Below are 19,512 nucleotides of genomic sequence, written 5' to 3' on the forward strand. Positions count from 1 at the left end.
TTGCTGGTGACTTATCATACACGGTCTCGCAATCGGGTCCGACTGATGTCTCTATCCCTTGTATTGATCGATGGAGGAAAGTTCGCTGTCTCTCAGTACCCTGTCATTGAAAATGTAGATGTCTATTTGCAATTGGACCAAATAACTCTGAGTGCGCCGCTCAAATCGAATCCCATTCTATCCTTCATCATTCGGGAAGTGCATCTATTTGATCCTTGGCCTTTTCGAAGGAGTAGGTCCTGGCAGACGCGCCACCGCCTCATCATTGAACTCGTCCTCCTCGTTCATCATGCTTCTATCACCGTCATTATCCTCCTCTTTAACCATATGTTCGCCTCCCAGCATATCCATTATCCCGCCGAAGCACCTCCTGGTCTTGCCCCCGGCGAATCTCCTCTCCGCCATGCCGTCCAGAGCCTTCAGATGAATCTTGACCGTGGCAATTAAACGCATCGACGACTCAGAACGTGGCTCATATTCGATGGCCTTCGCAAGCTGGTCTTGATGGCCGGTTATGATGAAGTACTCCGCCATGTCCTTCTGCTGACCGGCGACACGCTCGGATTTGAGTTGCTCGAGTTGACGGCATTGTACTATAGATTAATATGTAAGTGAGCAACGGATCTTTGTGAACCCTAGCTGGTAGTATGTCCTACCTTTGTTTCTTCGCTTATACTCGTTCGCAAGAGACAGGGATTCTCCGCTAGCAACATTTTCCTCTCGTAATCTTCGTATTTCATCTGTAAGAAGGTGATTCAAAGAACGCAACTGAGTAAAGAATGTCGGACGTACTTCGAAGTTTTTTCTGATCGTCATCCTTCTTTGTCAATTGTTGTCGCGCAACTGCAAGAATCGAATATGGACCAGAAGCGAAGCTGGATGGGATGAGGATTACCTTCAAGCTGCTTCTGGATCGTCTCTATTTGCTCTTTGGATGCTTCCAATTCCGCTTTCAACGCTATACACAAGAGACCGGTTACCTTCCTCCCCCAATTTACGAGCATCACTATACCTTTTTCAAGCCCTTCTTTCAGAATTGTTGCCTCGCGCGTCCGCATGTCGGCAGCTGGGATAAATATGAAGGTCAACACATACAACTTGAACGCATCATTCTATGTTCGAAAACACCATACCCTTATGTTCGGCCTCTGTTCTTTCCAGTGCCTCGCGCAAACCTTTGGAAGTTTGTGTGTAAAATCAACACCTGTAAGTTGACACACCTACCTTGAATCATCGTCTCGGTATCGGCCTTTACTTTCTCCAGATTTTGGTTTGAATCTGATAAAGTTACTATTACTCTGCAAAAATAAGAAATACTTGAAACGTTACCATTCAAAACAGCTTCAGCAGAGTTTGCCTCTACAAAGACTTGAGTTTATGTTTATGTCGCTGCATGCATTATGCATCAACTCACCCTCGAGTTTGGCCTTCAATGCACCATTTTCCTCCAGAAGGTCAGTTATTTTCTGGGCCAACACCTGCACTTGGCTTGGGTCGAAAAAGCTCGACTGAAGATTGGGATCCAATGTTGGCTCCGTTGAAGATACTGAGTATCCAACATAAAATGCATGAGGATTGAAATTCGGGGGTAGCTGTGCTGCTTCGGATGCAGAATCAGGAGCTGGATTTGTGGGAGGCGTCTTTTGTTTGAACGAAACCGTACTCTTATTGGGGGACGGCTCTGGTGCCGACGAGGTCCTTGCAGCAACTAATGCTGGATTCAAATCCGAAAGTGAAAGAGGCGGCAATCGAGATAGGATCTCATCGAATGCCGATCGCTGGAGAGAAGGGAACCGCCCGACGATCCTTTTGAACAGTTCATCGTCATATTTACTGCAAGCCTTGTCCGAATTTCGGCAGGCCGGAGTATTGCAATGAACACGGCTTTCTAGGGGTGCACAAGGGAGGTTATGTTCTTTGCATATTTTGCAGGTCTGTATGATAATAGGTCGTAAACCCAGGTCAGTAGCGTTCAACATCAAATTGTGTAACCATACAGTATCCGGGTGAGATTTCGCCCATTTTTGAGCCTCGACTCGAGGCAGGGGTTTGCTTCTCTCTTCGATGACAGCTTTTTCAATTTCGTCCTTGGATTCTTGACTATGTTCCATAAGTGAATGATTCAAGTATGGGCAAAGGGAGAAAAGAAGATGTCGCCTGCCGCCATCATCGCGTGGCCAAAAATAGGTCACTTTTACGAATATCACGTCGAACACCAGATAATGGCTCGTATTATTAGGTCTACATGACTGACACATACTAGACAGGTATATTTATGAGACTAAGGTTGACCTAGCAGTTATCGTTACATCGTTAACGTCTTACGTTGTGCTCTTTAATCGAATTCAGCTCAGAGGAATGTGATCTCCCCTTCATATATCTTGTCTATCCCCTTAAATTATTCAAACGACGACGCCAATGAATCAAGACTGAAATTGGAAACAAAGACCTCAACTACTTCCTCAGCAATTACGCTTCACACAAATTGCTTTTCCATCAAATCGCATTTCATGCTTGGCTACAAGATACAACGATGTCAAAACAGAAGGACGACGTCATCCCCCTTCTTCTGAGCCGAGAAGGGAAGACGACTTCGCCCGGGATGAACGAAGATGGCCTGGGATATTTGATTTATATATCACTGCCGGTGCATTACACGACAGGGCGTCCCCCGGTGATATAGCGAACCAGCTTCCAAAGTGCCATGACTATTAAAAGTCAGGCACAATGTCGAATATGCTATACGGGCCTATAGCAATTATTGATTAGCATACATTATAACTCTGGAGGACCTTACTCACATACTACCGCCGAACCGGGATGACCACGATTCAGATTCTTACTCCCTTGCGGGCGCGTCGTAAGATGGTATTCGGGAGGCGTCCATCTACAATAGAAGAATGGTCATCAGCCAATACAAAAGGAAGATTGGGTAAAATGCTCACCAAATCGCCGTGTTCAATCAAAGCTTTACTTTCACTTCAAAGGGGCCTATGCTCGATGATGGGAGAGAGGTCTACAACAAGCAAAACGGATTAGCCTTACCGTTCGAGGCCAGCATCCAGGTCGCAGGATGCACGAACAAGTCGCCACAATGCTATATGGTCGACCAAAGTCAGTGAGCAGTCGGTGCTCGGTGTCGATGTCGGGTCGGACGGGACGTAGTCGAGGACGGTCAGATAGTACTCTATTCCATGAGTAGGTCAAATACAGCGAGCGCTAAATAAGATAGGATCAGTAAGGGCAGGATGGGATGAGTAGCAACGACCCACCTTTCCGCTGGGGTTGCCACCGTGGCTTCCAAAGAGCAACGCAAGCGGTACCGGGGATTTATATACACTGACAAGACATATTCCCACGCACGGACCTTTACGGACCGATGCTTGGTCATTCCATTTGATTGCCATAGACACCGAAAAGACGCAAACAATCTGAGTCTCATTCATTGCTATTGATATATACCCAGTAATTATAGTAGTAATACAAATCAGCTTGCTAATAGGAAACCGTGCACGTAGAGACAGGGAAATAGAGGGACGGATCCATTTGGTGGATCAAGGAAATCCCGCAGCAGCTGCCAGCAGGCTGAAACAAGCGAAGACAGGCGTATTGAAAATCTGGGAAAGCAATGGCTAAACACAGGGCAGTGAAATAGAAGGTCGGGATGCGCGGCGCAGAGGGAATATATACGATATCGGCTGGAATAAATCAATGAGAAGATCGGTTGCTGGACGTTGACGAGTCTTGTCAAAAGGTGCTCGCCCATCCTTCCAAATCGACTTTGGAAGCTCTTGCTTGCTTGATCCACTCATGCGTCTAGAATAAGGAATCAGTATCAACATAAAGGGAAACATGAAGGACGGCATCTTACGAGTAAATCTTTCGGAGTCTTCCTCATGTCCGGGTCCTTCAGTAAACAGTTGTCCACGAATCTTTCGGCTTCTGGGGGGTATCTCCCTTCTGGCGTCAATCTTGGCGCTGGTTCGTTGACGATATGTTGCAGCAACTCTAAAATGCTCATCGTCATACCTCCTCCCTGTAGACTGACTCCCTTGCTCTTCCTTTTATCCTTCTTCGCCTTGTCCTTCCGCGACTTGGGGAGGGACAATGCAGCAATTGACCCCATTGAGCCAGGTCGGGCCGGCGACAGTGTGCTCTCGAAATCGGACAGGTCCGAATCGTCTGATTCTGATTCGGAAAATGGAAAGCGCCCTAAGGCCAACTCGATGAGAGAGATACCCAGGGACCACACGTCAGATTTGACTGTATATTGCGCTCCTTGGATACGTTCGGGCTGGAATGCAGGTCAGGGAAGGTTAAGCAAAAGCGCGAAAAGAAACTCACGCTCATATATGTGGACGTTCCGACGAATGTATCCGCGATCGAATTGATAAGTTCCCCAGAAACACCAAAGTCGCATATCTTGATGTCACCTCGAGAATTACAGAGGATATTGGACGGTTTGATATCTAGCAAATCATCAGTGATAGTCAACGAAAGATAAAGAAAGCATACCCCGATGTATGATTCGGTGAACATCGTATAGATACGTAAGACCTTCAAGAACAGCCAACGCGACTTTGCCCACAATGTCGATATCAATGGCGCCAATCTTCTTGTAGATCCCGTCGAGCGAACCCTTGTCCATAAATTCCATGCAAATACAGATATTTGGGTCCGCAAGAAAAGCACCATAGAAAGATATGATGAACTTCGAATTGCAGTTGTGCATGATCTGCAGTTCCCGGAGGATCTGTTTTCGCACAGACGGCTTGGCGTCAATCAAGACAATCTACGAATAGTGAGAAATAAGACACCTATAACACGAAGCATACGGACCTTCTTCGCCATGATAGTACTGGTAGGGACATGTTCGACCTTCTTCACGCTCCCGCCGTTACCCTGACCAAGCTCTTGGAGATCCTTCAGATCTTCGTTCCGCAAATCAAATTTTATTTCAGCGTTCATATCCAGGTTCGCCAGGGTATTCGACAGGGTGGCATAAGTTGAACGTCGTGTCGAAGCCATCGGCGAAGCTGTATTCGGAGCGGAACTGGAACTGTTGGATACGGTCAAGAGAGTGCTGTCACCATCAATAGGCGTAGCCGTCGTCATTGGTATCTTGGGGGCTTTCAAAGTCATTGGCGGTGGTCGCCGTTTGCCCCCACCAGCGATTGGAGCTTGTCGCGTAGGCATAGGATTGAGAACAGGCTCTGGTTCCGTTGTCGCCGGCGACACTGGTGGGCTCGGCGTCGCCAATTGGAGCGACTTGAAGTTGCGTTTCTTCCGAATGGGGGTCGTCATCGTGGACAAAGAAGAAAAAAAGAAAGGAGAGTTTTTCCAGTTGGAAGATAAGTTGATGACGGCAAGAGGACAGCACAACGCGTGACACTGACTGTCACCGAACTTGTCTCTTGAACACCACCTGCAATCAATCCTGCTGATCAGAATGGTGATGATTATTTGCGAAGCTTGACGTCCATGGAGTGGATTTCATTTTGTTGCCGGCCCAGCGTAACGACCACGGAACGTCTTTCTTATTTCTGAGGGTCCTCTTCACGTACGCTATGACGGCATCATTCTAGGAGGCGACAACGGCACGTCGAAGATATAATTCACTGGCCGCTCTTCAGCAGTATCAGGATTCTGGATTCCAACCATCAGCACCTGGGATTTTTAGAATATGCAATTTCAGGTGTGTCCTTTGCTTTGATAGCACGTCGGATGTATTGGCAATACTGAACAGCGAGTTAGGTCATCGAAGGCCTTCTGGTCTTTGTGTAGCAATTGTTTCTGGGCAGTACCACCCGCGAAAGCCCTTGAAGGCCGTAACACTGGTTGGCCTCACTGCTATGCTCAAATCCGAAACTTGAAATCGACCTGTCGGGCCAGTTGCTAAGACCGAGAAGAGGAGTCTCGTCACATCTAGCCATGTCAGGTTCAGCGGCGCAGAATATAATGACTATTGATGGATATACATCCTATCAAATATCTTCCGCCGCCTTTTTGAAGATTCGATGTCCTTGGGAGGCAAGTCTTCTTTTCTATTCAGTGTCGACTTTATTCATTTTGATTACCAAACCTCCGCACGAGATGATGTCTAGGTCCATCGTATTACCGAGCTTGGAGTCAAAATATTCCCAAGCAGACCTTTAAATTTCAGGGTCAGTAGCAATCATTGACTCTTGATCTGGTGTCCGGCGTAGTGCAGTCACATCGGATCCTCACCTGTGTTTAAATCATGACATAGACTCGAGATATGTAGTCATAGTTGGTCATAGTTGGTTTCTATATCGTTTCCGCTGTGAAAGTGCAGAAGCCGAAAAAGTAAGGCATTGCAAACTGACGGCGAATTAAGCAACGTTCTACGATGAACGGATGTCGGCAACTTAGTAGATTGAATCCGCCGCCGATGATGTTATCCCAATAAAAATGTTCCCACTTCTTATTTCCCATCGCTGACGTTCCTCATGGCATCCAAAGACAGTGCATCCGTGTCTCGTCACATTTCCGAAATTGCCTCTGTCATACTCGAAGAGAAAGCGAAAGGACCATCCGAGTGGGAACGGAGACAATGGGCGAAGGCCAACAGGCACTTGGTGCGGACAAATGTCATTTTGATTATCGTTAGTTTTCATCATTTTCATCAAGGTCTGCGCTACATGTAAAGAGAACAATGTAGAATGCGAACCGATGGAAACAAGGATCCCTTGCAATTCTTCTGTCTGCAAACAGTCTGAAAGAGCCTGCAGCAAGTTCAGAGATGAACTATACGACCGCATTATCAAAAGGGTGCCAACATTGGACCGGGCGATGTTCGACGAAGTAATGTCTCCACAACGAACTTCCACAGAGTCTTCCGGGCTCTCCCTTAAGATTCCAGCTCTATGCCCGTCTAGTGCATCCGTTTCTCCTACAAAATGCGCGCAAAATTCGACATCATCAGGCGAGGTACAGTAACCCGACGTCTTTGAACTGTTTCAACGAAGTTTACCGCCAATATTGTACGGCAGACTTTGTCTACTTCTACCAAATCCAGTGAAGCGCATCCCAATAGCGGAATCCAGACGCCCAGTCAAAAGCTCATGGATAAAAGCCAAGAGAATGATGAACTCCAGATCGAACTCAAAAGTAAGCTCATTACCGTTCACTGAGAATTCGGGACTGACTAATTTATAGGCCTGAAAGCAGGTGGGAAATACTCAGTTTTCTGCTCTTTCTGCGGTGCTTATGGAGATTAAAAACACAGATTTGGACAAACAACGAGCGGAAATTCAATGTGAGTACCTGGCCTAATGTCAGAGAACTATAGATGAACATATTTACAGCGTTGAAGGTAGAATTTGACGCAACTAAGACCGCCCTCGCAGGTACGCTACTCTATGTAATCATGTGCGAGTATTCACCAATGCATTCAGCTGCTAATGAACGAGCGGACCGGGAAACGAATCTTCGAACGGACATGATCCGAAGTCGCCTTCTCTCTTTCGCCCCATGTTTCCTTACTAATGATAATACCGAGCAGATGTAGTGCCACAAGAGCAAATTGACGCTTTGAAGAAGGAACTTGATGGTAATGACTTCAAGCCTCTTCTCTGAATCTTCGGCGTTGTTACATTTCGTATAGAGTCCCGACAACGGTTAACAGACCAGCAACAGATCCAGGGTCAGCTCAAGAGTATGTACCTGAGGAAATCGCCATCGATGCAGAGCCTGATCGTTACTATCAGATAAGATCCAAACTCTCCGAAGAGAGTTTTCAGAGCATGAGCACACAACCATATCCGCAGAGAAACATCGGTCCAAAGTTAATGGTACTCAACTTTCTTCTGCATCCCACATAGCACTTATGAGCTTCGATAGCCCTCCGCCGCCAAATCGAATCCGAACGCACTGCCCGGCTCCGGCTTGACCTTGGCGAGCTGTATCATACCAGATCTGAACAGGTACACCTTACCAAAGCTATGGATGATTACGAGGCACAACCGGAGTCTTCAGTGTGCCACTTAGTGTCGGCTGTGCGGCTGCATCTCAAAGAGCTCGATGAGACAGTAAAGAGGAAAAGAAAGACTATTCCTCTGAGCTACGACAGGGTGATGGAGGTTATGAATGGAGGAAGTGGGGTTAAACTGGAGGAGAAGGAGGATACTAGCAGGGAGACAGATGCTAATGGAGACCGTGACGAAGAGACCTCGTTGGCCGCTCCTCCGCTCCCAAGAAAAAAGCGAAGGCTTGCTCGTGATTAAGAAATATGTCGTTTGTTCGTTCTACTTTGCTCGTTGCTATCGTAGTGCCTTGTTTTGTTGCTTTGAAATTCGATCTGTACTTATATGTTGTGTCATTAGCAATGGAAGGAGTTTAATGTCTTTTGAAATGAAGACAGACCGGTCATGCCGTTTGCTCATCACGCCGTCCTGATCAAAATATTAGAGGCAAAGGTGATACGGGATATCAACATTCTGTAACATTCAGTCTCAGAATGACATCGATACCGGCGGGGCTCAGTGGGCATGTCAGCCTTACAACACAACAGCTTCAACTTGAAAATTAAGATGTCAAAGACGATCTGGGAAGAATTAAAGGAAGTCATTGGGTATGCATAGAAACGGGTTTTTCAGTTTATTAGATTGTGTTCACAGTACAGGATATAGTCACAAATCGACGCAAGCACCGCTGCATGTCAGTGCCTTATCTTTGAGACCTAGAAGTGATGGAAGGTTCTCCCCACAGGGTCCAGAGAACAAGAAATGTGTGGTATAATCGATCGCTTTTCGGCAATTAAAAATAACGACGGTTCCCTCCTCTGTCCTTGACGATTTTGGGCTAAGCCAGGGGCAGGTTTAATCTATGAAGAGAGCTCAGTTCAAGGACCATCATAGCGCGTCTCTCTCCTTACCAGCGACGAAGTTCCAACGACGAGAAGTATATCCGTTCAGTTAAGCGTTCGGGCGATCCTACCCATCCTGTCGGGAATTCCTCCAAACCAGACGACCGCAGGCTGAAGAAGTCCGCCACATTGTCCATAACAATTCGAGCCATTCCAAGATGGTACCGTAAACGAACTCTCCACTGATACATTGCCATCAGGGAGGGATGCCAAAGCCGGAGATAGAGAGTGGTGCGAGACTCGTTGATCTATTCACACCTAATGCAAAGAGTCTTGTAAGCGAAATCGTACATTTCAATCAGCCATTCCAGGACAACCTTCAATTCGTCGGAAGCGATCAGGTTGCCAAGCACCCCAAGAGCAATTTGAGATAGACCGTCGATGCACTGTGTGATAAAGAGGGGAGAACAGCTGGATCCAAAGACGGCAGCAGACCTTCTCGAACTTTGGGCAAGGAAAGCGACCCAAGAGAGTTATGAGCTGCATTGTGATTCGCCGCCAGACATACGTTGAGCAGAGGACGTAAGATATGCTGCAAGATAAAAAAGAAACCGCCACTGACTGTTTTTCAGAATTGTGAGGAAAACTCCACACAGCGACCGGAGTCACCTTGAATGCCTCGAGAGTGCATACCGACTATGGATGCTAGATTAATAAAAGCGGGAATTCTCGACTGAATGAAGACACCTGAGACGCCCACATTCCTTCGGGACCGCGACAAGCGGGAAAACCTAAGTGCCAAGCTTAGAACAAAGTCGGGTCGGGCTGGGATGTTCTACCTATCTGATCCTGCAGACGGGTCAGCTCCAACCAAGATAGCGATACTTTTTGCAGAAGCGAGACGAGTCAGGAACTCTTGAGATGACACCGCTGTCGGAAGAGGACTCACTTCGGTGATAGCACTAATTACTCCCGCGTTTATATTTGAAGCGGTCCCGCAAAATGCGTGGGTTCCGAACAGATATTTTTGACTGAGATCACTAGAAGCGCAAGTCGGCTGTAAAGTTCACTACAGCCGTCCTGAAAGGCTAGATACACATTCAAATCGGCAAGTTGTGTGCCTAGACTAGACGACTTAATAGATGGAGAGTTCCGTAGCAGCCTGGGAAGTCCTGCGGCTGGTATCCGGGGACCATACATGTGCGTGAAGTGACAACATGACAAGATAAACCTTTCCTCGCGACGTTACTTTGAAGTTAGGACTGATCGTCATGAACGAATTGCCCAGTGTAGCTGGAACCTACGAGCCAGAGTATCAGATACATGCACGATATCAAGATAATACGAGTGCTGCTCACACTATAGTTCTAGTTGTCCACTGGTTGTCCCACTGGCCAACGTGATGATCTTCACACCCAGGCCAGGCGTAACTTGCCAATTGATTGCCTTTTACACAGAGCACATATAATCGGGACGATGGTAGTCGTGGCATCGAGAGAGATGCCCAGGCGTAGGGAGTCTGTGGGAGTAGGAAAAACTAATAATAAGAGCAACCTCTGGTCCGACCATGGCAGCAGGTATCTAGATCGGGTTCACACCTGGCCCAACCTAACAGAGGAGAAGAGAAGGATAAATTGTCCACTTTCAGTTCTGCTAACTCCCTCTAAGACTTGATAGACGGCTAGAACTGCGGCCAGCAACCCCAGCGGAGCAGCGTAGAATCACGAGGCCGTTTGCGTATGGCTCCCTGCCATCGTCCACGCCTAGCTGCTTGCTGCATATAAAGAACTGTCACAGGTCTGATTATCGAGGTATCTGTCGGTAGAGCTGATGAGACCAATGAGATGCATGGTGGTGGAATCAAAACGAGGAGGCGGCCGGACGCTGCTCCGAATCCTCCGCGACCCTTGTCGTTTTGCCCCCGCTCTCGAGTTTCTCCAGGCTTCGTCTTCCATTGGGGCGGCTCTGATATATCTGTTTGCACCTACGAAGAGGTCATGGGTAATCGAAGAATGGTTGCTACATGATACAAAGGCAAACATGGCACTTCACTCCTTCGGTTCTTCCCTTTCCCTTGGACTGCTAGCACGGCTGTATTGCCCTCCTCCTCGCTTGGCAGGCCCTTTCAATGGATTTGCGCAAGGCAAGCAAACATTTGTGACTGTAATAATCAATTCACAACTGAAACCACAATAGAAAGCTCTCGAAGGACGTCCGAAGGCACCTCTGAAGCTCTGCCTAGATACACAAGCAGTTAACGATCCGACCACGTTTCCCATCATATCCAAAGCAATTCGCAACATCCTTTGCGACGGGCCCATACCACACAATTTTATCGATCCAGGTTCCGGTGAATGGCAAGGTCCAGATACCTTACATGCTTACATGCTCAGAATCAAGAGTGCACTTGGTTATCTAGGCTTCAACACGCCTTGTAATATCGAGCTCACGTCGAGGCTATGGCCAGACCTTTCACGTTGGATCTTAGGCTTTCTGACCGTCTACATACATGATCGACGACCCCGCTTCCTCGTTGACGTCGTTATTTCAAAACGATTCATGGTTTTCTACGACAAACCCCACATTCGTCGCGTTGCATGCACTTGTAGATCACTCTCAGTTGTTTCCCCTAATGGAGGACACGCTGGGATTCGTGCAGTGCATGACGAATACGGACGAATGCTGTGGCTGGCCACATGTATTCTGTGCTGCAACCGTCAGCGGTATGGTTCCTGCAACGGTTTGACGATGCATTTCTTCCGGGCCAGCCTGACACAAGTGCGGTGGCTAGTGCCATGTACGAGATGCCAGTTGATAGAGCTCTCATCGATCAACCCTCTTTGGTCTTTGTCACCTTCATCCACGAAGCATCTCTCCAGCTTGACGTGATTGGGGGTTATGTAGGCTATTCATCATCCGCGGCCTTTCGTTCGCCAAAAGTCCGTTAACAATACCCCATCATTCTGCTACCTCATTTCTCCCATAGCTGCGAAATCTCTTTGTAATCAGCGATAAATGCATGATCCGCAGCAAACAGAGAGAGTTCTACATCTTTCCTTCATCTGTCCTCTTGACTCATGCTCAAAGGATGAACCAGGATGGGTGTTGCAAGCCTTGGAACGACATATGTTTAAGTTGATTCTCAAGACCATTCACTTCACTTCGAGTCTACAGAATCGTTAACTTGAATAGCGAGGAAGAAATCAACTTCCGAGGAGATTAGAGGTGCGCGCGCCGCGTGTCACTAAGAACGATGCCTTGATGATACAGCCTACCGTGAGCAAACTGTGCTTCGACTGTTTGCCAAGCTTGACGTACATTTTAGCGGCGGAAGACATCTGGAAAAGCTCCTGGACAGAGAGAAGACAGGGAAAAACGGCAGGTGCTTGAAGTCTCTCATAACCAACGCATCGACTGAGTCAATGGTTTACATAGATCCCACCTTGCTTTGCCAAATCGCCTGATAGATTGAATATGTCAAAGAGGACGGTGATCCATCCACAGAGTTATTGAATATCAAGAAGACTGCGTGGGCATCGTCAGTCAAGCGTGTGTTCATTATTGACCACACATCGATGCCACTCCTCTAGCGTCAACCTATATCAAGTGCATCTCAAAATGTTATTGGAGAACAGCGGCATCCACTAGTTGATGGTAACCATGAGTATTGTCGAGGTTCCCGTTCAGCTTGTATGTGAGGGTTCTCGGAACACAATTGGAAACACATGTATTGTCGGCCCGTCTGGGATGGTAGGCTGCAGGTGCAGTTTCACAACCGCCAGCGAGGGTGGCGCAACTATAGAAACCATGACTTACAAACATGATAGCTCCTTAGGTACCGAAAGAAAGAGTGATCTACAAATTCATAACAACTCGATGCCGTTAAGTTGATTGTTATTAATTCATCTTACGGATGTCGAAGTAAGAAGTTCTCAGAGCTGTGCTGGCAGAGTCCGGACCATGCACGTAACACGCATCGCGTCTGAAACAAATCCCAAGAAGTAAGCTTAGCCCTGAGAGCCCTTCAGTGTATCGAAGTCGGCAACCAGAGAAAAGGAAAGGTGGTGAAGTGAATGATTGCTTGAATTATGTGACGAGCACCAGTTAGAAAAACGCACCTTTTTTTCGGATCGTCCGACGAGGGAAGTATCGCAATCAACTTTCTTGACGGCCAAACCAAGCAGATAGAAGCAAAGCATGAATTAGTCATTTTTAACTCCTGTCAGATCCCTCTGAGACTTCGTATATAAACTTAACCAATACTATGGCTAGAGCTCAGAACTCGTAGGAAGAAGCGATGCAAAACATAATTTTACGGTTATCTTCGATCCGTTGGTGTATGCCTCCCATCTTCCACGCAGAAGAGACCAACTGCACATATGAGTCTGTAACGGGTCTAGCTATGGTCATCTGCCGGTAGTTTTTGAATGACGGTCTTGGTAGCGAAGGAACGCAAATCGGTTTAACTTACCCGCGACGAAGGCCACGTGGGTGATGCGCATCACGGACACAAATCTTCTTCTAGTACTACATCTTGTGGCATTGTATCTTGATAACTATCTTCTGGCTACGCCATGCGTTTCATACCGACTTTTCGGTTCCGGGATGAATACCTAACGAATACCTCGCTTCGGTTCACTTGAGGCTCCTGGACATGGAGTTGTTGATAACGTTATATTGTTGGCCTCGCAATAGTAGCTATGGACATATCTTGAGTCCCTCAACCGAATATGTTATGCAGTGATCTCAAACTTGAATGAATGCCTGGGTCAAATTCAGAAGCAATATTTTCGAACTGGATTGCCGTGCCTTTTCTACCAAAGGCACCTTCATCGGTTATGGCTATTCTTGACTGTGGCAACAGACTTTTCTATGCCGTGTTCGCTTTCAATGTACTCGCTTTACCTACCTGCTCTTCAGTTGATGGCTGCATAGAACGGGCCAAGATTCTAGACCGAGGCATGTACTCCCATTTTTTTCAAAACTGCGCGTGGTGGTCTGACATCTGCAAGAGGCTCCTTGACCTCTTCGTAGCCAAGGGGACCTGCTCAAATGAATGGGGAAAATGTATTCGTAATTCAGTGGGCGAGAGGGCGGCCATGGTATATTCCCTTCTCAAGTTTGACCAGATTTTGAACAGGCACAAGGGAACGAATAAGGGATATGGCAGACTTATGCATCAGTGGCTGCTCAAGCCAAACTGCGGTTATTTTTCGTAAGATCCCTCTCTCCGTTCATGACGTGTATTCTTCCAATTGATATGTACAACGTTCTGTGGCCAAATAGGTTGCATTACTACGATATCCATGACCAAATTCGATCATCATTCAAGGAGAAGTATGTCTTGGGGATTATACTGATGGGTTTCATACATATTTCTTGTACTACTACTCCGACTCGGATATTTTGGGGACCATTTACATTTCCTCCTTCCTGGTTCTCGCCCGTTCTCCACGTCCTCCCAGTAGTGTTCTGCCCTCGAATCGAATCCTGCTGTAACTCATGGTCCTAACCAGGGCTACTGGAGGTACAAGTACAAACATGAATTTTAATTGCAAAGAACTGAAAAATTATGGCTTCGGCCAACCGCAGAATCAAACTAATTAGCCCACCATGGAGGTACAAAGTATCATACATGTCTGTTACTCTACTCCACATTGCATGCCAAAACACCAGGGGAACTCGGAAGGAAGAGCGGAGGGACCAGAACAAGAGGGAAAGAGGATCCTGAGGACCTGTACCTCCACTGCATCGTAGTAGCTAGCTTACTTGTTGTGGTTAATCAAATGCTGAAAACAAAAAAAGAAAAAAAAGAACTGAAAAATAGAGTAATCACGTCGTTGAATTCCCATCAAATGCCTACTAACCTCAACAACCTGATCATTGCAGTCTGGCAGCCTGAGAAGGTTTCTATAAATCAACTGCTCCGATCTTTTTTTCATCAACTACATCATATGCTGACCCCATTTCATCCCAGGACCGTCATGGGAGGAGTGGAACACTGTTCACGAATCACAAGAACATCGCCCCACGGGAACAGTGACTAGATAGCTACGTCGGTCACTGTATAAGTATTACATTGTATCCCGAGAAAAGCCAGTCATAAACTTCAAGGGACAATGGCAACCGATATCTTGGTTCAAGAAGTTAGCATTGTTAACCCAAGGCCTTAGGAGGGAGGGCTCAAGAATGATCAAATACGAAGGAGGCATATGCGATGCGACGGAGGATCCTTCCTTCCCTGAAATTTGAATTCAATTGGTGTCCCCCGATCAATCAAGTGTTGAAAATTTGATACCGAATACAGCCAGTAACCAAGTGAAACCCAAGATATCTCGTTTAGTTCTATAGGCACAAAATTGACAGGGCGCACTTGTTGTACCTCGCTAGAAGCTCCAAAAGAAAATCAGAAGAGAGGTCTGTAGCGGCTTGTGCGGAGGATGCGAGTGCCAGGGGTGCCAGAGCATTTTTTCCCGCTCATTGGGAAAACAGACGAACATCCAGCGCGGAAACTGAAGCGACCGAGGTATGACAAATCGAGAGCGATGATTGCAGAAATGAAATAATTTGATGAAAGATGGCACACGTTTCTTTAACATGAATACATTGTCTTAAACTAGAATTATAGGAGCAAGAAATGATGAAGTCGTGACCAGTCGCTATGAGTTGCGCCCGGAGAAGAACAATCGATTTTACCCAGAGGGTAGCGAGGCGCTTGATCGTGTCATCCGCTGCGTCTGCGTTACGTGACAGCAACCAGACAATAAAACCTTGCATTATATCTTTGATGAGTTGGTTTTCCAGAAAAAACCATGATTCTCAGGACCCGGGGACTGAACACTGAAGCTGAAGGAAACAAGCCGTATTGCCAACACTGGCCTAAAATGGTTCCGTGGAAGTTTCAGTAGAGTCGGATCACCGTATGCGATTAAAGCACGGCGTTGACTGAAAAGCGAGACACAGCGATTTCAGAGACACAATAGCTGCACCTTGAAGCTTCCGAATTTGAAAGACCGCTGGGCTTCAATCAATGGAAAAGCCACTCAGGGGCTCTCTAAGTGCTGTACATGTACGATCGTGCTGCGTCAAATGATCGGAGCCGCGGCAAGTGTAAAAATTTCAATTTCACGATTTTCAATAAAGGCTTCCGCTATCTGCTAAGTACGTACCTACAAGTTTGACGGCCTGCAATGCTCAACTAGAGAACAACCTTCAGCATTTTAAGCATTCTCCATAGCATTTTCGCTCTCCACAATATCCGCATCGGCACGCCATGTAACCTGACAACCTGCATCAAGAATACATGGGTGCCGTTTCAGGTCGGAACTATAGCTATTGATACCCTGTATGCGCCTTGATGCAAGGTAACTTGAAGTCTTCGAACGGCGCATAATCTGCGACCTCGTGTAGGAGAAGGCATCAGTTCCCTGCTCCGCTGCTTTCTGATCTTCACCTAAGCCGGGAATTCCAATCTCAGCAGAACATCTCTAGTTTACTTAGAGTACATATAATATGTAATATGATAGTAAAATTGTATCTTCCATGCGTTACCATTCTTCGGTCTGCCAAATTCGTATAACATTAACATATCCGAACTGGTTCCTGTTCATGGTTCCCGGAACGTACGGACACCGACTTTTGATTGGCAGAAGATTGTCAGATGAGAAGCCGTAAGCAACACGATGTTGACCCTAATTCCTTCGACTAGAAGGACAAGGCACCAATGACATGCATGCCCTCCATAAAAAGCTCCTGATGCCCACCTTTATTCGTCTCGCATGTCACGATAGCCTCCAAGTCTATTCGCGGCAAAGTATAAATTATATCTGTATCTATTTACAATCTATTCGATGTGGTTAAATCCGTAAAAAACGGATATAAAAGTGATATCCATCTCGAGACTTTTGCCAAACAACCTTCTCTTATTCTGTCATTGGCACTCTCATATCAATGTCGTCTTCTCCCTCTCAAACAGGAGAAGAGAGCAAGGCTGTAACCTTTGACATATCTCTCTTCCCCAGTCCGTCTAGAGGCATAAAGCGATCTATTGAGGACGCCAACCTATACCTCGACGACCCGGTTGTAGAAAAAAGGAGACGCCGGGAACGAATGACTGTAAGTATGGGCTACATTAATGCGATCATACACTGAGGTCCCTTGCTCAGCCCAATAGACTCACATCAGATAATATCACATACAGCGTCGGCACGTTTACCCCAGCCTCCTTATGGGCCCCAAGAACATGCACAGTCTCGGATTCACATTCGATTTATGACGTATTTGAGGAAGAGGTAGAAAAATTGGGTACATTAGTCGAGGGTTCGTTCCAGCTTTGCTGTGCTCTACGAGCGTAACGAACTGATACATTGCATGGCCGCAGTGATGGAACACAGCTCTTCATCCCCATCGACTTCGACGACAAGCTTTGGTCTCTATATTGACGTTAGTCGCGCAATATGCCGATTAATAGAAGGAAACATCACACGAAGTGAATTGATCGAGGGGCTTCAGCGTGTGGCAAGTCAGTTGAAGCAGTGGGGCTAAACGCCGTTACAGTAGCTTCCATCTGTGTTCTCTACAATATTTCTTTTAAGGACTATCAACAGCAGTTGAAGATGCGAAAGTTCCTGAGCTTCATAAGCACATGGATCCGTCAAGAAGAATGAAATAACACTTGCACAAAAATATTGATTACCAAAGGTAGCACCTGAATCGGTTCAAAGACGGCAGCCACAAAGGTTGAAAAATATGTGTACAGCACGATTCAATGTGGCGGAAAAACGCTGACCTTCTATCGAACGGCCAGGCCGACATGCCCACGCAACATGAGCACAGCCTGACGGATCGCCCATAAGGTCCCAAGTATGGTGTCCCGTACAGTCGCTACCTATCTGTGGGTCGTCGAGCATAGTCAGTAGTGGACCATCATAGTCCATATGGGAACATCGTGGCCGTTCCCCCTGCATCATATGGGCAGTCCACAGAAGCCACAGCCATTAGAGCCGGTGGTATTGACCATTATGTCCGGACGGTCTCATGGAGGACTGGTACCTGTCTTCACACCAATGAGCAGTCTCGTAGAAGAAGCGCAGACTGACAGATCGGATAATGCGTGAAGGCTAAAATGCATGGCTCAGTTGGCTAGTACAGCCAGCCTCATACCTCACCCGGGCTGAGTATTTTCCGCTTGTTATTGCACTGTCCTAGGGTCTTCAGTTTCAGGTCATATCACCGCTCGATCTCTTCCTTTGGTTTCTTGTAAGAGTCGTGGCCTGTATTTTTTCGCGGAAGCAACATCATGGGCAACTGGTTCAAAGATCGGAGCCGAACCTGAGTATTCCGACATTGACCAGGAGAGAATGACAACCAGAAGGTATTCATGACCACGAGGTGATGCGTAGAGGGCCACTCCGATGACGACAAGATCTGCCGAGACAAATACTCCAGCGTAGGGAAGTTCAATGAACCGGCAATCAGGCTTCTCAGAATTGCGGCCCTAGATCGATTAATCAGGGTATATATCTTTTGTCTCGGACTGGTCGAGAAGCGCTTCCATGCCTGGGGGTGTAACCATACGCACGTTTAGGATGACAGTGTGCCCGAGTCACATTGTACCGCATCTTTGTCCAGAAAATGAAAAAAGCAGAGCCTGCTGCTGGGTTTCTGTTTTCAGAAAGAGATCGAGCACATTGAGCAAATGAGACCGGAGAAATGCGGTAGCAATCGATGCTGGTACAATCTATCTCCATCGAAAAGTACAGGGTTTAACAAGGAAATCTCGAGGCCTATCGAGGGTAAAAGAATGATTTCAACGGAGTCGGTATCGTCAATCCTGTACCAATTATATTACATAGCCATAAGAAGATGCGATGCCTGCCCTGAGATTGAGTCGTCGGAGTTGCCCTGTGGTAGACCGTTGTTCCCTGTGCTTAACCAATCCATATCGTGTTATTTGATAACAGAACAGACCGTGTCTTCAGGAGATAGCGGTTTTGGATGTCTTGATTGGTTGGCCATTTCCGATCGGAAGAATTTATAAATCCCACGTGGGTAATGATAAACCAAACAACCCCGTCGATCTGATTTGTGTTTGTTTGGAAGACTCCACCTGTGTATAGCATGAGTCGGTCCACTATACGTCAAAGAAACCCACAAAAGTTTTGCTCCAAGTAAGCTATTTTATGAATGTACCAAATACTACTGTGATCCTGGGTGGCAAAAGTTCGGGGGGACCCCAGATACTCACGCAGTACTGTTCCGATTCCCGATTTTCTGGACCGGCAGAATGCGTTTCAGTAAGGTTTGATGTTCGGGAGAAAACAAGAAAGTTGATCTTTATACGTATACGAGAATGCCGACACTGATGGACCTCGCCAGGCGCAACGAAATCTGATCTCAGGGTTTTATACCGTCGCTCTCAATTTCATTCGCGTATGGGCCGGTTCACTTGCTAGACTATGCTTCCCCTGAGGTGTGTGGACTATTTTCCCCCATTACGGGACGATTACGTCGTCTGGAGAAGTCCTTTGCCCGGTTTGGGCTACTGGACTTGTTAACAGCCTGATAGCATGGCCTCGACGCAGCATGTTTTGATTGACAACCGACCTCTATGAATGCTTGTCAGTTTAGCTCAGGAAAATCGTGTGTCAGCTTCCCCGCTCCTTGCTCCCTAACGCGTAGTAGCT

The 19,512-nt window shown here is 46.9% G+C and overlaps 6 protein-coding genes across 6 annotated transcripts; 4 read left to right on the forward strand and 2 right to left on the reverse strand.

The window, feature by feature from the left end:
- Positions 1 to 881: 881 nt before the first annotated feature.
- Positions 882 to 2,157, reverse strand: BT62DRAFT_169117 (uncharacterized protein). The gene is made up of 5 exons (XM_043179911.1): positions 1,998 to 2,157; positions 1,415 to 1,934; positions 1,330 to 1,359; positions 1,225 to 1,278; positions 882 to 1,175 (listed from the first exon to the last, which is right to left on the reverse strand). The coding sequence occupies exons 1-5, from the start codon at positions 2,109 to 2,111 to the stop codon at positions 1,108 to 1,110; spliced, it is 786 nt and encodes a 261-aa protein (XP_043039135.1). The 5' UTR covers positions 2,112 to 2,157; the 3' UTR covers positions 882 to 1,107.
- A 1,262-nt stretch (positions 2,158 to 3,419) lies between these two features.
- BT62DRAFT_932791 (Pkinase-domain-containing protein) lies at positions 3,420 to 5,606 on the reverse strand. Its single transcript, XM_043186418.1, has 5 exons — positions 4,840 to 5,606; positions 4,516 to 4,792; positions 4,345 to 4,469; positions 3,872 to 4,294; positions 3,420 to 3,816 (listed from the first exon to the last, which is right to left on the reverse strand). Exons 1-5 carry the CDS (start codon positions 5,302 to 5,304, stop codon positions 3,748 to 3,750), a joined length of 1,359 nt encoding a protein of 452 aa, XP_043039136.1. The 5' UTR covers positions 5,305 to 5,606; the 3' UTR covers positions 3,420 to 3,747.
- Positions 5,607 to 6,313: 707 nt separating this feature from the next.
- BT62DRAFT_169561 (uncharacterized protein) lies at positions 6,314 to 8,146 on the forward strand. Its single transcript, XM_043179913.1, has 11 exons — positions 6,314 to 6,599; positions 6,652 to 6,951; positions 7,014 to 7,131; positions 7,180 to 7,191; positions 7,250 to 7,279; positions 7,329 to 7,370; positions 7,419 to 7,472; positions 7,526 to 7,573; positions 7,628 to 7,678; positions 7,731 to 7,807; positions 7,864 to 8,146. The coding sequence occupies exons 1-11, from the start codon at positions 6,471 to 6,473 to the stop codon at positions 8,008 to 8,010; spliced, it is 1,008 nt and encodes a 335-aa protein (XP_043039137.1). The 5' UTR covers positions 6,314 to 6,470; the 3' UTR covers positions 8,011 to 8,146.
- Positions 8,147 to 9,532: 1,386 nt separating this feature from the next.
- BT62DRAFT_932794 (uncharacterized protein) lies at positions 9,533 to 9,791 on the forward strand. Its single transcript, XM_043186419.1, has one exon. The coding sequence runs from the start codon at positions 9,565 to 9,567 to the stop codon at positions 9,745 to 9,747; it is 183 nt and encodes a 60-aa protein (XP_043039138.1). The 5' UTR covers positions 9,533 to 9,564; the 3' UTR covers positions 9,748 to 9,791.
- Positions 9,792 to 10,728: 937 nt separating this feature from the next.
- BT62DRAFT_169719 (uncharacterized protein) lies at positions 10,729 to 12,073 on the forward strand. The gene is made up of 2 exons (XM_043179914.1): positions 10,729 to 10,970; positions 11,024 to 12,073. Exons 1-2 carry the CDS (start codon positions 10,956 to 10,958, stop codon positions 11,714 to 11,716), a joined length of 708 nt encoding a protein of 235 aa, XP_043039139.1. The 5' UTR covers positions 10,729 to 10,955; the 3' UTR covers positions 11,717 to 12,073.
- Positions 12,074 to 16,692: 4,619 nt separating this feature from the next.
- Positions 16,693 to 17,451, forward strand: BT62DRAFT_1076723 (uncharacterized protein). The gene is made up of 3 exons (XM_043179242.1): positions 16,693 to 16,942; positions 16,993 to 17,146; positions 17,208 to 17,451. Exons 1-3 carry the CDS (start codon positions 16,778 to 16,780, stop codon positions 17,369 to 17,371), a joined length of 483 nt encoding a protein of 160 aa, XP_043039140.1. The 5' UTR covers positions 16,693 to 16,777; the 3' UTR covers positions 17,372 to 17,451.
- The last annotated feature ends 2,061 nt before the right edge of the window (positions 17,452 to 19,512 follow it).

Source organism: Guyanagaster necrorhizus (genome assembly GCF_019112545.1).
Source record: "Guyanagaster necrorhizus MCA 3950 unplaced genomic scaffold BT62scaffold_14, whole genome shotgun sequence".
Classification (NCBI taxonomy): Eukaryota; Fungi; Basidiomycota; class Agaricomycetes; order Agaricales; family Physalacriaceae; genus Guyanagaster; species Guyanagaster necrorhizus.

Bases quoted from the DNA above. Each gene is read 5' to 3' on its own strand.
- BT62DRAFT_169561 (XM_043179913.1), top strand. From the start codon at position 6,471: ATGGCATCCAAAGACAGTGCATCCGTGTCTCGTCACATTTCCGAAATT. The intron at 6,600-6,651 runs GTGCGGACAAAT...ATTTTCATCAAG, and splicing joins CGAAGGCCAACAGGCACTTG to GTCTGCGCTACATGTAAAGA. The intron at 7,473-7,525 runs GTCGCCTTCTCT...AATACCGAGCAG, and splicing joins TCGAACGGACATGATCCGAA to ATGTAGTGCCACAAGAGCAA.
- BT62DRAFT_169117 (XM_043179911.1), bottom strand. From the start codon at position 2,111: ATGGAACATAGTCAAGAATCCAAGGACGAAATTGAAAAAGCTGTCATC. The intron at 1,360-1,414 runs GTGAGTTGATGC...AAGTCTTTGTAG, and splicing joins ATTGAAGGCCAAACTCGAGG to AGGCAAACTCTGCTGAAGCT. The intron at 1,176-1,224 runs GTAGGTGTGTCA...AAACTTCCAAAG, and splicing joins TACCGAGACGATGATTCAAG to GTTTGCGCGAGGCACTGGAA.
- BT62DRAFT_932791 (XM_043186418.1), bottom strand. From the start codon at position 5,304: ATGACGACCCCCATTCGGAAGAAACGCAACTTCAAGTCGCTCCAATTG. The intron at 4,793-4,839 runs GTCCGTATGCTT...CACTATTCGTAG, and splicing joins GTACTATCATGGCGAAGAAG to ATTGTCTTGATTGACGCCAA. The intron at 4,470-4,515 runs GTATGCTTTCTT...ATGATTTGCTAG, and splicing joins TCACCGAATCATACATCGGG to ATATCAAACCGTCCAATATC.
- BT62DRAFT_932794 (XM_043186419.1), top strand. From the start codon at position 9,565: ATGAAGACACCTGAGACGCCCACATTCCTTCGGGACCGCGACAAGCGG.
- BT62DRAFT_1076723 (XM_043179242.1), top strand. From the start codon at position 16,778: ATGTCGTCTTCTCCCTCTCAAACAGGAGAAGAGAGCAAGGCTGTAACC. The intron at 16,943-16,992 runs GTAAGTATGGGC...TCCCTTGCTCAG, and splicing joins GACGCCGGGAACGAATGACT to CCCAATAGACTCACATCAGA. The intron at 17,147-17,207 runs GTTCGTTCCAGC...GCATGGCCGCAG, and splicing joins ATTGGGTACATTAGTCGAGG to TGATGGAACACAGCTCTTCA.